Source organism: Geotrypetes seraphini, chromosome 11 (assembly GCF_902459505.1).
Source record: "Geotrypetes seraphini chromosome 11, aGeoSer1.1, whole genome shotgun sequence".
Lineage (NCBI taxonomy): Eukaryota > Metazoa > Chordata > Amphibia > Gymnophiona > Dermophiidae > Geotrypetes > Geotrypetes seraphini.
In genome coordinates this window covers 2,032,621-2,050,641 of record NC_047094.1, presented here as the reverse complement: position 1 = coordinate 2,050,641, position 18,021 = coordinate 2,032,621, and the positions used below count along the sequence as shown (strand labels likewise).

Here is an 18,021-nt window from a genome sequence, read left to right as displayed (position 1 = left end):
TCACCCCAAGGTCCCTCTCCCCATCCGTGCATATTAGCCTCTCACCTCCCAGCACATATGGCTCCTTCCGATTTCTAATCTCTAAATGCATTACTCTGCACTTCTTTGCATTGAATGTTAGTTTCCAGATATTAGACCATTCCTCTAACTTTTGCAGATCCTTTGTTTTCCATTCCTCCTCGGTGTCTACTCTGTTATAAATCTTGGTATCATCTGCCAAAAGGTAAACCTTTCTTTCTAACCCTTCGGCAATGTCGCTCACAAATATATTGAATAGGATCAGCCCCAGCACCGATCCCTGAGGGACTCCACTACGCACCTTTCCCTCCTCCTCTGAGCCAGCAAGTTTTTAATCGGTTACTATCATTTCAAGGTGTTGGCTGGGATACTGACTTTTGTCAATTGTTATCCAGTTCCCCCTCCTATTTACATTTTAGGAAATTATTGAAAGCCTGTTTGTAGGCAGAGGTTTTAGAAGATTGATTTTTGTACTTCACTCCAGATGTTCAGTTTCTTTTATTTGTTAACATGCATAGAACTGTAAGGTATTTATTGCGGTTTACAAATAGTATTTTATCCCAGGACAAGCAGGCAGCATATTCTTAACGTATGGGTGACGTCACCGACGGAGCCCCGGTACGGACCTTTTTAACTAGAAAGTTCTAGTTGGCCGCACCGCACATGCGCGAGTGCCTTCCCGCCCGACGGAGGAGTGCGTGGTCCCCAGTTTCTTCGTTTCCGCGGAGCGAAGAAGTCGCATGTTTTTCAACGGCCGTTGAAATAATTTAGTTTGCCTTCCCGCTCGCGTATTTTTTCCGAATTTCTTCTTTTTTCCCCTTTGGATTACTTTATTTTTCCTATTAAAAAAAAAAAAACTCGTCGAGTTTTCTTTATTTTTTCGAGCCGGCCCCGGCGGGGCCTGTTGTCATCATACAGGCCTCCGGCTTTGATTTTGCGGAGGCCATGTTTCCCTTCATGCCCCCTCAACCGGGTTTTAAGAAGTGCCAGCGGTGTGCACGCCCAATCTCTCTCACAGACCCGCACAATTGGTGCCTCCAGTGCCTGGGTCCAGAGCATCGGGCTGACACCTGCACCCGCTGTGCTACGCTTAAAAAGCGCACTTTGAAAAATAGGCAGATACAGCAAAATATTTTGTTTGGTACCGGATCTGCCATGGAACCTGCTGCGACGTCGACAGCACCCCAAAAGTCGGCACCGACGACGTCGACACCACCGGACCCTTCCTCGGGGTCGTTGGGCCCAGGTAAGCCGGCTAAGAAGCCTTCCACTTCCTTCGAGCGCCCTCCTGCCACGGTTGCGACACCGGCCCTTCCGGCACCGCACCGGCCCCGCAAACGCTCCGCTCCGATCTCAGTGAGTGCCTCATCATCGGCCTCCTCATCGCCAGAGCGTAGAGCGGCACCTATGGTACCGAAGAAGAAAAAAACGGTACCGGTGCCTCCCCTGGATGATCGCATCGCAGCCATACTCCAAACACAGTTACAGGAGCAGCTGCAACAACAACTCCAACAACTGTTGCCGGCACCGCACCTTCCGGTACAGGACCGGTCCGAGCCTCGCACTGTCCCATCGGTGTCGACCCCCTCGGTACCGCTTAATACCTCCATGCCGGTGCTCTTGGCCGAAACACCTACAGTGCATACCCGTACTACTGCCGACCCTGTCCGGTCCCAGGAACGACATCAGTCTTCCTCACCCAGTACCGCCTCGGTGCGCTCAGGCAAATCTCTCTCAAAGACCCGCCATGCCGAGCCCTCCACGCCGATGTCCAAACGTACGCACCCCGACGTTAGGGACCCAGACTTGTGGGAAGACTCCCCTCACGGTACCGAAGAGGACGCTTCGTCAACCGACGAAGAACCCTCCATGACCGACACCGTCTCCAAACCAGAGCAATCCTCTTTCTCTAAATTCCTTAGGGAGATGTCAGCAGCTCTTTCCATCCCCTTAGAGTCCGACTCTAAGAAGTCTCAGGCTTTCCTCGATGCCCTAGACTTTGAGCAACCTCCCAAGGAATTTCTAAAGTTGCCCGTCCACGACATCTTACGGGAAACTTTCTATAAGAACTGGGAGACTCCCCTTACTGTTCCCGGAGCCCCGCGTAAATTGGATAGCTTGTACCGGGTTATCCCAATCCCAGTGTTTGACAAACCTCAATTGCCCCACGAGTCCCTCCTGGTGGAATCTACTTTGAAAAAATCTCAGGGTTCCAGTGTATATGCCTCCACCCCTCCTGGCAGAGAGGGAAAAACCATGGATAAATTTGGTAAGCGCCTTTTCCAAAATTCCATGCTAGCCAACAACTACACCTTCCACTTCTCCTTCTACATGAAGCATCTGGTGCAACAGCTCTCCTCCTTACAGAAATATCTTCCTGAACGTAAGGTCCCTCTGTTCCAGCAACAAATTTCCAGCCTCCTCCAACTCAGGAAATTTATGGTTCGCTCCATCTACGACTCATTCGAGCTGACCTCTTGCGCCTCTGCCATGGCGGTGGCCATGCGCCGTTTGGCATGGCTGAGAGTCTCTGACCTAGACATTAACCACCAGGACCGCTTGGCTAACGCACCTTGTCTGGGCGATGAACTCTTCAGAGAGTCCCTGGACTCAACAACCCAGAAACTCTCAGCACATGAGACCAGGTGGGACACTCTGATCAAACCTAAAAAAAAGACTCCACCTGCTCATCCCTACAGACAACAGTCTTCTTACCAGCGTAGGTTCTCGGCCAGACCTCTCAACCCGCCTCAACAACAGTCTCGCCGTCCTCGCCACCAACATCAGACTCAGGCTCGCCCACAGACTCAACCTGCCAAGCCTCCTCCTTCATCTAAGCCGTCTCAACCCTTTTGACTCTTTTCTCCAGAGCATAGCCATTCTCCCACCATCGCTGCCTCTCCCTCAACCTATCGGAGGACGACTTCAGCTTTTCCTCAGCCGTTGGGAGGTCATCACTTCGGACCAGTGGGTCCTCAACATCATTCGCCACGGCTACTCTCTCAACTTCCAGACTCTTCCACCAGACCATCCTCCCGTAGAGTCTGCTTCTCACTCCTCCCAAACCCCCCTCCTCCTGAGGGAGGTCCAATCCCTCCTTCTCCTCACTGCCATCGAAGAGGTACCTCCGGACCAAAGGGGTCAGGGATTCTACTCCCGCTACTTCCTGGTTCCCAAAAAAACAGGAGACCTTCATCCCATCCTCGATCTCAGAGACCTCAACAAGTGTCTAGTCAAAGAGAAGTTCAGAATGCTCTCCCTAGCCACGCTTTACTCTCTTCTCTCCCACCACGACTGGCTATGCTCCCTAGACCTCAAGGAGGCCTACACTCACATCCCAATCCATCCGACTTCATGTCGCTACCTACGGTTCCAGATACAGCACCATCACTATCAGTACAAAGTGCTACCCTTTGGCCTCGCATCATCGCCCAGAGTGTTCACCAAGTGCCTTATTGTGGTGGCGGCCTTCCTCAGGTCTCACGACCTTCAGGTGTTCCCCTACTTGGACGATTGGGTGGTGAAAGCACCTATGTCTCCGCTTGTACTACAAGCCACTCATCACACCATCTCGTTCCTCCATCTCTTGGGTTTCGAGATCAACTACCCCAAGTCGCATCTGCTTCCCACACAGCGACTTCAGTTCATTGGAGCAGTTCTCGACACCACTCTAATGAGGGCATTTATCCCCTCCGACCGCCATCGAACTCTGCTCCACCTCTGCCGTCAGGTGCTCCTTCATCACTCCATTCCAGCTCGGCAAATGATGATCCTCCTGGGCCACATGGCCTCGACGGTCCATGTACTTCCTCTGGCGCGACTCCACCTCAGGACACCTCAGTGGACTCTTGCCAACCAATGGTCACAGACCACCGATCCTCTTTCTCATCCCATCTCTGTGACATCGTCTCTTCAGCAATCTCTTCAATGGTGGTTGAACTCCTCCAATCTTTCCAGGGGTCTACTCTTTCATCTACCCCCTCACTCCATGATCATAACCACAGATGCCTCCCTTTATGCATGGGGAGCTCACCTGGGAGATCTTCGCACCCAGGGACTCTGGACCCCTCAGGAGTGTCAACATCACATCAATTTCCTGGAACTCAGGGCCATGTTCTATGCTCTCAAGGCCTTCCAGCACCTTCTCTACCCTCAGGTTCTGCTCCTGTGCACAGACAACCAAGTCGCCATGTACTACATAAACAAGCAAGGCGGCACCGGATCTCCCCTCCTCTGTCAGGAGGCCATCCGCATCTGGACCTGGGCCATGACCCACAGTCTCTTCCTCAAGGCTGTCTATATCCAGGACGAACAGAACTCCCTGGCCGACAATCTCAGCCGCATCCTTCAACCTCACGAGTGGACTCTGGATCCTCCCACACTCCACTCCATCTTTGCTCGCTGGGGCACTCCTCAGGTGGACCTCTTTGCAGCTCCTCACAACCATTAGCTGCCCCAGTTCTGTTCCAGATTCTTCTCTCCTCATCGTCTGGCCCCGGATGCATTCCTGCTCAACTGGACGGATCGGTTCCTCTATGCCTTTCCTCCACTGCCTCTGATGTTGCGGACGCTCTTCAAACTCCGCAGGGACAGAGCCACCATGATTCTCATCGCCCCTCGGTGGCCTCGCCAACACTGGTTCTCCCTCCTGCTTCAGCTCAACTCCAGGGAGCCCATTCCTCTTCCTGTGTTTCCTACTCTACTTACTCAGCAGCATCAGTCTCTACTACATCCCAATCTGTCCTTGCTCCACCTGACAGCTTGGTTTCTCTCGGGCTGACCTCTCTAGAGAATCTGTCTCAGCCTGTCCGTCGTATTTTGGATGCTTCCAGGAAACCGGCCACCCTCCAATGTTACCATCAGAAGTGGACCCGGTTCTCCTCTTGGTGTCTCCTTCATCATCACAATCCCACCTCATTGGCGGTGGAAACTGTACTGGACTATTTGCTCTCTCTCTCCGACGCTGGCCTCAAGTCGACCTCAATCAGAGTCCACCTCAGTGCCATCACTGCGTTTCATGAGCCTATCCTTGGAAAACCTCTTACGGCTCATCCCCTGGTTTCCCGGTTCATGAGAGGCCTCTTCAATGTCAAACCACCTCTGAAGCCTCCTCCAGTCGTCTGGGACCTGAATGTGGTTCTATCAGCCCTCATGAAATCTCCGTTTGAGCCTCTTGCCACAACTTCACTCAAATTTCTTACGTGGAAGGTGCTTTTCCTCATTGCCATCACCTCTGCCAGGAGGGTTAGTGAGCTGCATGCACTGGTTGCCGACCCACCTTTCACTGTTTTTCACCATGACAAGGTGGTTCTGCGTACCCATCCTAAATTTCTGCCTAAGGTGGTCTCGGACTTCCACCTCAACCAGTCCATTGTATTGCCTGTTTTCTTCCCTAAGCCCCATTCCCATCCTGGGGAACAGGCGTTACACTCGCTGGATTGTAAGCCTGCCCTTGCATACTACCTTGATCGTACCAGGGCTCACCGCTCGTCTCCTCAGCTCTTTCTGACCTTCGATCCTAACCGTCTAGGTCGTCCTGTCTCTAAACGGACGCTTTCCAACTGGCTTGCTGCCTGCATCGCGTTCTGTTATGCTCGGGCCGGTCTCTACTCTGGAAGGTGCTGTCACGGCCCACAGGGTCAGAGCTATGGCTGCTTCTGTGGCTTTCCTCCGTTCCACGCCCATCGAGGAAATCTGCAAGGCTGCCACTTGGTCCTCAGTTCACACGTTCACTACTCACTACTGTCTGGATGCCTTCTCCAGACGGGATGGACACTTCGGCCAATCTGTGTTACAAAATTTATTTTCCTAATGGCCAACCATCCCTCCTCCCTCTCTGTTAGCTTGGAGGTCACCCATATGTTAAGAATATGCTGCCTGCTTGTCCTGGGATAAAGCACAGTTACTTACCGTAACAGGTGTTATCCAGGGACAGCAGGCAGATATTCTTACGTCCCACTTTCCTCCCCGGGTTGGCTTCTTAGCTGGCTTATCTTAACTGGAGACCACGCACTCCTCCGTCGGGCGGGAAGGCACTCGCGCATGCGCGGTGCGGCCAACTAGAACTTTCTAGTTAAAAAGGTCCGTACCGGGGCTCCGTCGGTGACGTCACCCATACGTTAAGAATATCTGCCTGCTGTCCCTGGATAACACCTGTTACGGTAAGTAACTGTGCTTTATGTTTATACTAGTATTTTAGCCCGTTACATTAACGGGTGCTAGAATATATGTCTGTCTGTCTTTATTTCTGGCTCTCTCTCCCTCCCACTGTCTTTGTTTCTGTCTGTCTCTCTCCCTGGCCCCCTTTGTCTGTCTGTCTTTCTGTGTCTCTCCCTGCCCCTGTGTCTTTCTTCTTTTCTTTCTGTCTGCCTTCCTCCCGCTGTCTGTCTTTCTTTCCCCCCCCCCACTTCCCTGTGCAGTAGCCATAGCAGCAGCATTCCCTCCCCCTACACCACTTCCCTGTGCAGCAGTAGCGCTTCCCTTACTTCCCCTTCCCTTCTCGTGGTCCCGACAAACCTGCCGATTCCAGCAGCGTGTGCAGCACTCTACACACGCTGCTTTGGGGCCTTCTACTGCCCTGATTTACTCTGGCACGTCCCTGATGACATCATCAGAAACGCGGCAGAGCAAATCAGGGCAGTAGAAGGCCCCGAAGCAGCATATGTAGAGTGCTGCACATGCTGCTGGAATCGGCAAGTTTGGAGTCGAGACCACGAAGAACCTAGCGGCTGGAGTGTTTTGTCGGTGCTTCCCTTCCCGCGAGGTGTCGCCGCGGCTCCTCTCGATCCCCACCAACATTGGAAGCCTTCTCCAACGCTGGTGCGGCTGGTCAGAGGAGCCGAATATTGTGGAGAGCAGGGAGGCCAGTTCTGTCGGCCAGTCCTGTCGGCGAGTGTAGGTAGGTGCTGGGAAGAAGTAAGGCTGAGGACTCACGTATGCGCACTCCTGCGGCCACAGACCTACGGATCATGGAAGCACGCAGTTAAGAGTGTGCATGCGCAGCTAGGGTTTTATTATATAGGATGGGACCTAGACTGTACAAGTCTGCCCAGCACCAGCCTTAGTTTTTCAAAGTTGCCTTCGAAATGCCACTTGACACATCTACACACATGCATCCATTTAAGTTGTTTGTTTCTTTTAAACCTCCATGTTCATCCCGTATCTTTCTGAATTCCCTCAGTTTGTCTTGGGATAGCATTCTAGGCATTGACCACCACCTGACATTACTCCTAAGTCTACCACCTTGCAACTTCAATTTGTGTCTTCTAGTTTTACTATTTTCCCTTCTCTGGGAAAGACTTGATCCAAGAGACAGTCCCTGCTTGACAGAGCTTACAATCCATTCAAGAAAGAGAGAGGACAAATAAGCAGTTAGAGAGTTATGGGACTGATTAAAATAAGATGGGTTGACCAGGTGAATAAGAGGTTGAGGGATGTGCGATCGAGATCTCTTGCTCCCATTGTATTCTGTTTTATAGTGCTGGTCATTTAATGGTGGCCTTTTACTGTAATCCACCTAAATCTTTTAGATAATGTGGAATATAAATATTTAAATTTGCCTGAAAGTGAGTGTTTAGCCTGGGTTTGAATAGGGCCAGAGACAGAGCATCATTTACTGATTTAAGTCTATTCCAGGCACACAATACAGCAAGATCGAAGGAAACAGGGAGTCAAGAGTTGGTGTTGGAGAAGAGTTCAGATAAGTGACTGAGCTGATGAATGGAGTTCCCAGAGAGGGATGAAAGATAGCTAGTGGGATTCTCTTCATACAAGCCATGTGAACCAGACCATCAAGCTCAGCGCCTTGTTTTAAGGATCAAAAGGGCCACCCTTGGGAAATGATGGAACAATGATCTTTTCCCATTAAATAGATTGTTTCCAGGTGAACTTTGTTCCTCTGTTATTGGACCACAATATGGAATTCTCCTCTCTCAGCCATTGCATTGTTGTATATCCTTTGGACATCCCATCTCTTTGTACAAGGAAAATTTAATGAATTGTGGACTAGGAACAGGGTTTTTTAGGAGTTTATAGTTTCTCCGATTTTGTTATGTTTTATTTATTGTGTATGTTTTGTTGTAAGTGGGTTATAAATGCATAAAATAAATATTTCAGGGCATTCAGTAGTGAGTGAAGGGCTATCTGATAGCCTTCTTTTTTGCTTCCTTTGTAGGTGCTATCTCCAGTGCGTTTAGAGTTGAAGATCCTCCCTTTGGTTCTTATGATTTTATGAGTAACAGTAATCTACCAGCCAGCCCTCCAGGAACTATGGGGGAAATCTGGCCTCGTGCCAAATCGCCAAATGGCTCTAGTAACATCAATTGGCCTCCAGGTAAGCATTTATCCTTCTGCCTAACAAAGCAAGTGTGCCTGTGATGATTTGGCTTCACCAGCATCGGCCCTCCATATTTGTATCATAGCCCAGTTTGCTGTTTCCAACAGTGGCCAATCCATGTCACAGGTATCTGGCAGAAACCCAAATTATTAGTAGCATTCCATGCTATTGATCCCAGGGCAAGCAGTGGCTTCCCACATGTCTGTCTCAATAGCAGATTATGGACTTGCCTCCAGGAACTGTCCAAACCTTTTTTTTTTTTTTTTTTTAACCACATCCTCTGGCAATGAGTTCCAGAGCTTTACTATTCTTTGAATTTTAAAAAAAAAAAAATCCCCCTATTTGTTTTAAAAGGGGGCATGTGATGAGGCTACTGTGTAGTAGATTTAAACAAACTGGAGAAAATATTTCTTCACACATGTAATTAAATTCTGGAATTCATTTCCAGAGAATGTGGTGAAATCAGCTTAGTGTAGTTTAAAAAAAGGTTTGGATAATTTCCTAAAAGAGAAGTCAATAGGCCATTCTTGTACAATCTCTCTGGATGCTGAACGGATGGGATCTTGTATCTTTATTAGCTTCAACTGCAGGCAGCTAAAAGATGATCCCTCCCCTTTGGGCTACCTGCCCGGGAGCTTCCTGTCTGCCCAGTTTGTTCTGCAGCTTCTCTGCATGCTATCATCTTAGTTAATTCTGCTCGTGATTTGTTTTATCTTCCTAGTCCTTTTTGATTTTTTTTTTCGCGGGTTTGTCCATGTGCTGCAGCGGGAAAATCCATGGCTTATTCCTAGGATAAGCAGCATAAAATCTGTTTTACTACTTAGGATCTTGCCAGGTACCTGTGACCTGGGTTGGCCACTGTTGGAAACAGGGTACTGAGCTTAATGGACCTTCGGTCTGTCCCAGTATGGCAATGCTTACGTTCTTAAGTGAGGACGCACCATGGAGCGACACAGAAGCATTGAAATACAGTAATCTGTTTTTACCAGCTCTTTCCTAATAATTCCTAGCATTCTGTTTACTTTTTTTGCTGCACCGCTCACTGGGCAGAAGAGTTAAGTGCAGTGTCTACAATGACACCAAAATCTTTTTCTTGGATGGTGAACCCTAACATAAGATAACTATGATTAGGATTATTCTTCCCAATACGCATCACTTTGCAGAACTGCAATACCTAGCAACTAGACTACACAACCATACACCAACACATGCCTTGAGATCGAACCAGGAATACCTACTAGAAATATCCTCCTTCAGAGACACCAAATACAAAAGTACCAGGATAAGAATGTTCTCAGTGATGGCTCCAATGTGGTGGAACTCCCTTCCAAAGGAATTAAAACTAGAAAAGGACACCAGAAAGTTCAAGAAAGGAATACAGACCATCCTTTTCACAGAAGCCAGGGGGGAGTAGAAATGAGGAGGAAGCAATGGCCTAACCTCCACATGGAACATGATAGGAGATACACAGAAAATTTCACAAAAAGTAGGAGTATATGATAAAAATACAGATAATAGAAATATAATGTACTAGTTTTTTAGCCCGTTACATTAATGGGTGCTAGAATAGATGTGTAGACTTAGGCATTTCTTTCTTTCTCCCTGGACCCCTGTCTGTCTGATTGTCTTTCTTTCTTTCTGTCTCTCCCCCATGTCCAGCAACACCCCTTCCCCGATCCCCCGTGACCAGTAGTACCCCTTCTCCCTTTCCTTCTCCCCCTGTCCAAGATCGCTACCTGTCCCCAACCAATCACACCCCTCCCCCTAAAGCAAAGCAAGATCATTTCCTGTACCCAAGAAATCACACCCCTCCCCCAAAGGAAAGCAAGATTGCTCCCTGGGCCCCTTCCCCAGCGCACCTCCCACACCCTTTACCTAAATCAATGCACGATAGTTCACAGCTTCCCCAGCACACACCCTTCACCCAAAACAAACCACAAGTATTTTTTCCTGCCCAGCAAACTGCTGTAAAAAAACAAACAAAAAAAACAACCCCCCCAACCTTCTAAATCAGTAATTGTCAGGGGTTCATGTGTGGAAGCCGACAGTTATTTTTGCTTGCCTTGTGTGCTCCTCATACGGCGGTTGCTAGGACTGCGAATACTTTTTCTTCAATGTCAGTGCCTTCGATGATGCTACACGCTGGCAAGAGAAAGACGCCAGGCAAACAGCTGACTTCTTTGGCTTCCTCCCCTCTTATCTGCGAAGTGTCCCTTGCTTTCGGAGGCAGCTGGGGTAGAGCTTGCTGTAGGCTCCTTTTGTCAGCTGGGGAAAATGAGGCGTGAAAACCTCCACCGCCGCAGTCTCCTTTTTCATCAGGGGAAACCGTCGCACGGAAAATACAGCTGTTGCTGGGGAAACCGCTGCGCGAACAATGCCACATACTCGGTGTACTGCACATGTGGAGGCACGAAGCTACGGATCATGGACCTAACGATTTTGAACTGCGCATGCGCACTAAGGGTTTTATTATAGCAGATATACATATGTATGGTATAAGTATGTAAGTTAAAAGATATAGAATAAATATAGTAATCTATAAATAAATAGGATAAATGTAGATATAGGGTAAATATAGAAATCCAAAAGGCACACATAGAGTGAAGATATTGAGCAAATGCTGAACATTCATAGAATATGCAAGCACAAAACACCAAAAGCAATCAGTAGAACACCTCAGATAACCACCACAGAAACATCCAAACTCTGTACTAAAGCTTATCTATTGAAGCTCACATATTGCTAACACCATCACTGAAGCTCATCAAAAGTAGTTCATATATTGTATTGTAACTAACACCATTACAGAAGCTCCTGAATTGTTCCTCGTGTATAGTAACACCATCCTAGAGGCTCATGTAAACTGCTCTGAATTGACTACCCAGTCATTAGTAGCAGTATAGAAGCTCTCAATAAACATATGTCCATGTTAAATATCTAAACGAGTAAAGGAAAACTTAAGTTTGCTCAAAAGAACCAAAATTCCAAACGTGCAGAAAACAAACTTATAAAGAATATAACTGGCTTCTTCCACAAGACCTCATACATCCAAGGCAATACTTAAACTTTTTTTCATGCCCTTACTGGGATGGTGCATTCATCATTCTTTAGCAGCTCTCCAGACCTGCATAGGTTAATCTTACAAGCAGGTTATAGCTCATCATGACCAGCAGGTGGAGACTTAGACAAACTTTGGAATAGTACATATCAGGTGTCTTCCCCCCCTAATTACCTCAGTCTTCTCTCTGTCTCCAGCACGTGTTGGTGAGCTGTACCCATCTCCTTTAGTAGGGCTGTTGGAATTTGTTTAGGGCTCTTTGTCCCCTTTTTGGTACCAGATTGAGCTTGGGTGGACCCTGTTTGGGGGTACGTTCGACCTCGGGGATGTCAAACCCAGGGGTCGCGTGCTGGGTCCCTCTCCCCTTTCCTCCACCTCCCCCTCCCCCACATTTTTTTTTAGAGGTGCCTCAACAGTAAGCCTTACTTCCTGGTTGGTAAGGCATACTGTTTGGAGAGCCAAGTGGAGTCTGTTCTGTGGGGAAAAAAAAATCCTGAGGTAGTGCCAGTCTGAAGGGTTTCTTTCCCTTGTAAATTACTGTATTTTTAACTAACCAGCACTTTTCTTTTAGCTGGGTCGTGTATGGAGCAATGAGCACTTCTCAGAGGAAGAAGTGCTCAGTTTGCTCCAGATACGAGGCACTCGGGGCCGGCCTATGTAGACACTGTGCAGGCCGGAGCAGTGGAGGAGTCTCGTCGGCAGCAGGTACCAGCGGCCAGGGCTTCCCGCCAAAAGTGCCTTGTGAGTCGGCAGCTGACTGCAAGGAGGCCCGGTTTTCCCCAGCCGCCGAAGGTGAGGGGAAAAAGGATTCCCTTACCGCCCTAGCTGTGAGGGGAAAAAGGATTCCCTCACAGATGTTTCTTTAACAGCTGATGCTGGCTTGCCTGCTTTAGCGACTGGGACAGTTCAGGCTTCCCAGCCACTACAGGCCCTGGAGGGGTTATTTTTGGTGGGGACTTCACCATTTTTGATTAGCAAACCCTCCATTTGCTCTGCCACATCAGGTGATCTTCCCCCTGTCTTGGAAAAAGAGGGGCAGGTTTCTGCTGGGTCCCCTGCTTGGGCAGGGGTCCCCATGGGGCCGCCAGGGTTTTTTTCCCCTGATTTATTTTTTGCTTTGTGCAGAGCTTATTTTCAGGCAGCCGGAAGTTTTGCTGTTGGCCCAGGGGTCTCGGGGGGGGGGGGGGGGTTGTTCCCTCCACACCCTCTGTGGCTTTGCACCCCTCTACTCCTTTTACGTCCCCTCCTCCTCCCTTGTCCAAGTGTCCGCATGTGGTCTGGTACAAAGACTTGTGGTCTGAGGAGCGTGTGGATCTGGATGAGGACCTGGACCCTTGGGGAGACCTCCAGGATACTCTCGCGGGGGTGGCCGCTGGTAGTGGGGCCTCTGCTTTTCTGGCTACCAGTGAGGAGGCATCCGTGGTGTACCTTTTTCAGAAAGACAAGCTCCCACATTTGATTCAACAGGTCTCCTCGGTATTACGCTTTCAGGAAACGCCACCTGAGACCCCCGCTTGTGGAGGAGCTCTTTTCTTATGCATCAGGATATTCGGGATATTGTCCTGGTGCAGTGGAATACGCCGAAGGTGCCGTTTTGGTTTTCGCGCTCCCTGGCTTGTTTGTATCCCATCCCGGAGGGGGATAGGAATACCTTGAAATTGCCAGTGGTGAATGCAGTGGTCTCCACTATTGCAAAACATCTTACTGTGCTTGTAGAGGGCGGTTCTGCCTTACGTGATTCTGAGGCACATAAGTTGGAGACTCTCCTTAAACAGAATTTTGATGTCTCTGCCTTGGGGGTCCAGGCGGCTATTTGTGTGGGCTCATGGCTCAGGCTGTGTTTTGGTGGGCCGAACATGTTCTTGCCGTGAGTCTGATGATTGTGGTGGATCAAGAGGTGGTGAAGATTGAGATGGCAGCCTCTTTCCTCTCGGACACCCTCTATGACTTGGTGCAGACCTCCGCCAAGTCTATGGCTTTTTGGGTGCCCGCACATCATACCTTGTGGCTACGCGCTTGGTCGGCAGATGCGGCATCCAAGACTAAACTCTCAAAATTTCCCTTTCGGGGGTCTTTTTTTGTTTGAAGAGGATTTGGATAAGTTGGTTCAGACTCCGACGAACTCTAAGGTGCCCCGCCTGCCTGAGGACTGTGCCCACCTGGCAGTTAGAGGTGGCACTGCTAGGGGGCGTCTTTGGGATTTCTGCAGATTCTGCATTGGGCGTGAGGCTGCTACCTTCCCGACTTCTGGGTTTTCCCGGGTGCATTTCTTTCAGTGCATGCAGTCCTTTCGGGGAGCACGTCGGGGGGCTGGGATTCCGTCCTGTCCAGTGACTCCTTGCCAGCGCCCTCTCTGGTTCCGGTGGGTGCCCGGCTGCGAATGTTTCCTCACAAGTGGACAGAGATCACATCTGATCAGTGGGTCCGTGAGGTGATTCGGGACAGTTATGCTCTGGAGTTTGCCCACTCCCTGCCAGATCATTTTCTAGCTTCTCCTTGTCAGGCAGAGTGGAAGAAGCAGGCTTTTCGCCAGACCCTTCAAAGATTGCTAGATCTCAGAGCTGTGGTTCCAGTGCCTCAGGAGTGTTGCACCAGCAGGTACTCGATTTTAATTTGTGGTGCCCATTAAAGAGGGGACTTTTTAGCCCATCTTAGACTTGAAGGGGTCAACAGGGTTCTCAGTATTCCGTCTTTTTGCATGGAGACACTGCGATCTGTGATTCTGGCGGTTCAGCTGGGGAAGTATCTAACCTCTCTCGACCTGACGGAGGCCTACTTGCATGTTCCAGTCCAGGCCTCCCATCCTTCGTTTTGCGATCTTGGGTCAGCACTATCAGTGCGCTTCCTTTTGGTCTGGCCACAGCTCCACAGATGTTCACCAAGGTTATGGTGGTCGTTACAGTGGCCTTGCGGACAGAGGGCATTCTGGTGCATCCCTACCTGGATGACTGGTTGATTCACGCAAAGTCGTTCCAGAAGAGCACCTGGGTCACGGCTCGGAAGGTAGAGTTCCTGCAGTCGCTGGGATGGGTTGTCAACCTTGCCAAGAGCCGGTTGGCCTCCTCGCAGTGCCTGGAGTATCTTGGGGTTGTGTTTGACAGTTCCTTGGGGAAGGTCTTCCTCTCAGAAGCCTGGGTAAGCAAATTGCAATCTCAGATTTGCCTGCTTATGGTGTCCTGGTGTCCTCGGGTGCAGGATTTCCTCCAATTCTTGGGGTCGATGGTGGCTTCCCTCAACGTGGTGAGGTGGGCTCGGGCCCATATGTGTCTTCTTCAGTATGCTCTGCTTTTGAAGTGGTTGCCCCAGAGGCACAGTCTGGATCACCCTGTTCCTCTGCAGGCTTGGCTCGCTATAGTCTTCGTTGGTGGCTTCAGACCTCCCATCTTGTTCAAGGGACGAGTCTGTCCCGACCACAGTGGACGGTGCTTCTCACGGATGCCAGTCTTCTGGATGTTCCTGGAGTGAAATCTTAACATTGTGTTGTATGCCCTCTGTAAGGCCCTGTATGAGCCTTCATAAGAGGCGTCGCCGATGGATCTTACTGTTAAGATGTTTTTTCTATTAGTAGTTATTGCCTCTGGACCCCTGTTCGTTTACAAAAATTGGATTGCTCTAAGTCTAATAGATGTTGGCATTGTCATCTTGAAGCTGGAACTTTAGATCATTTATTGTTTTATTGTCCATTCATTAAGGCTTTTGGGGAGTCTATTTGGGATCAAATAAATTGTTTGTTAGAGAACCATGTAGCATTGTCATATGATACAATTTTATTTGGCATGTCTATGAGAGCTAAATGTCAAATATCTGCTAATAATAACAAGCTTTTATTGATATTAACAGGAGTTGCCATCTAACAAATAACACATAATTGGAAGGACTGTAAAACATAGAAACATAGAAAGATGACGGCAGAAAAGGGCTACAGCCCATCAAGTCTGCCCACTCTTCTGACCCACCCCATCAAGTCTGAGTGCTAATGACCCAGATCCTTAGCTCAACCCCCATAGGGGGAAAGAGCGTTGGCTGTTCAAAAAGGTTATTATAATAAATTTAAGGATGTGTGGGGACCTTTATTAAATTATAGTAATGAATAAGTTACACTTTTCCCAATCTTAATACACATGTGGATTTGAGGGGGGGGATTTTTTGTTTTTCCATTAAGAATATATAGATGATTATCGTAAGATATTATTTTCATGTGGTATATATTAGTTGTATATGAATTTGGGAGGGAGATGGGGGTTAAATCTTCTTGGTGTATGATATTGAAAATTTTTCAAGTGATGATGTATTATATTTGGTTGATATTTACTGTACACTTGATGTAAGTTTAAAAATGAATAAAGAAATTATTAAAAAAAAAAAAAAAGTAGTTATTGCCTCAACGAAAAGGGTATCAAAACTGCAGATTCTGTCTTGCAGAAAGCTTTTCCTCAGATTCTTCCAAAGATTTTATTGGCCTTCCACGTAAATCAGGAAGTCCAGCTACCTGTGCTCCATGCCACGGGTTAGAAGAGAAAGGACAAAGTTTTGCTGTTGCTGGATGTTAGGAAGAGTTCTTCTCCTTTACCTTGAGGTGATGAATGATTTTCATATGTCAGATCATCTTTTGTACTAATGAGTCCTAGCCGCTCGGAGAAGCCGGCTTCTAAAGCTTATATTTCAAAGTGGATTTGCAAGGCTATTTCTTCAGTGTATATTGGGTGTGGTAAGCAACCACTGAAATCTTTGAGAACACACTGTACGAGGAGTGTGGTGGCTTTGTGGGCAGAGTCCCAGGCAGTTCCACCCGAGGAGATTTGTAGGGCAACATAGTTTACCCTTCATACATTCACAAAATTTTACAGGGTGGATGTAACAGCATGACTAGATGACACTTTTGGGTCCATGTTGCTAGCAGCAAGGAGGCTCTTCTGCCCTGCCCTAGACTCGGGGTGCTGCTTTGGTACATCCCACTGGTTCAAGACTCGTATGCCTTTTGCACTAGAAGGGAATATTAGGTTCTTGCCTTCATAATCTTTCTAGTAGAAAGGCATATGAATCTTAAACGCCTGCCCTGTCAGATTTCAATTAGCCTGCTTACTGTCTCAGACATGTCTAGATGTTTGATTTTCTCCTGTAAAACAGGTCAAAAGAGTGTTGAGAGAACTCTTTATTGCAAAAAGGCAAATATATTAGTGCTGGTTGCACTCAGGTAGGTGGCTTGTTCGATTCCACCTTGTTTTGTTATGTTTCAGTTGGTTTCTTTAATTATAATCATTTAAGAACAGAGCAGACTTGGCTTTGTCTGTGAGTTCCCTGTGCCCCTCTTTATTTAGAAACATAGAAACAAAGAAAGATGATGGCAGAAAAGGGCTATAGCCCATCAAGTCTGCCCACTCTACTGACCCACCCCATTAAGTCTGAGTACTAATAACCTAGTTCCTTAACTCGACCTCGTAGGGATCCCACAAGGACGTCCCATTTATTCTTAAAGTCAAGCACGCTGGTGGCCTTGATCACCTGCACTGGAAGCTTGTTCCAGTGATCTACAACCCTTTCTGTGAAGAAATACTTCCTTATGTCACCATTAAATTTCCCTCCTCTGAGTTTGAGCGGATGCCCCCTTGTGACCGAGGGTCCTTTGAGAAAGAAGATGTCTTCTTCCACCTCGACACGTCCCGTGATGTATTTAAATGTCTCAGTCATGTCCCCCCTTTCCCTGCGTTCCTCTAGAGTTTATTATTAGGAGTTTCAAGTTTATTAGGATTTTATATACCGCCTATCAAGATTATCTAAGCGGTTTTTACAATCAGAGTGTAGAGCTGCAATTTGTTTAGTCTTTCTTCGTACGAGAGACCCTTGAGCCCTGGTTATACTGGTTTTCAACTGCTTTGGTACGAACTGAGAAGATAACATCACAACCCAGTGATACATGAGGTGGAGTTGAAAAATGTAGATGATGTCTTATACAAAACTCACGATTAGAGGTGACTAATCCACTGGTTCAAGACCCATATACATATCTTTCTACTAGAAAGAAGATTGAGGTAAGAACATAATCTTCCCTTTGCTCTTTTAAGATTTAAACTGCCTTTATAAAGGAACCTACAATTTATCTTTTATCCCAAATCTATCAAAGCACAGAGAAAAATAATGTTCACTTACCCAGAGGATTGTCCTCTCCTCTCCTGTAATTCTAATGAAGAATGTAGCTGATAGTTTTGTGTGTGCCCTGTACAAAAATGGACAGTGGTGTTAATGATCAGTTGATTTATGCCTGGATTTGTCACAGAATTAAGTTTCGTTTTCTCTTTTAAATAAAAACTAAAGAAAGACATGGGAAGCATGTGATTTTACTGACCAATAGATTATGTATATACTGTAATGGGCTGTTAAATCTTCCTGCAGAATTTCGCCCTGGTGAGCCATGGAAAGGTTATCCAAACATTGACCCTGAAACTGACCCTTATGTCACGCCCGGCAGTGTCGTCAACAATCTTTCGATTAATACTGTGCGGGACGTGGAGCACCTCAGGGACAGGAACACTGGTATGTGCATACTTCCTACATTAGAAATTTGACTAAAATCCCATATTGTTGTCTGTATAGGGGCCTTTTCCCCAGGAAA

General features: G+C 47.8%; 1 protein-coding gene across 7 annotated transcripts in view; it reads left to right on the top strand.

The window, feature by feature from the left end:
• The window catches only part of TNRC6A (trinucleotide repeat containing adaptor 6A), a 331,359-nt gene that overhangs the window by 269,041 nt on the left and 44,297 nt on the right, over window positions 1-18,021 (top strand). For all 7 annotated transcript variants that reach the window (XM_033914459.1, XM_033914462.1, XM_033914457.1 and 4 more), the window contains 2 exons: window positions 8,192-8,350; window positions 17,802-17,942. In XM_033914459.1, the coding sequence (XP_033770350.1) occupies window positions 8,192-8,350; window positions 17,802-17,942 (300 nt within the window). The remainder of the gene's footprint in view (window positions 1-8,191; window positions 8,351-17,801; window positions 17,943-18,021) is intronic.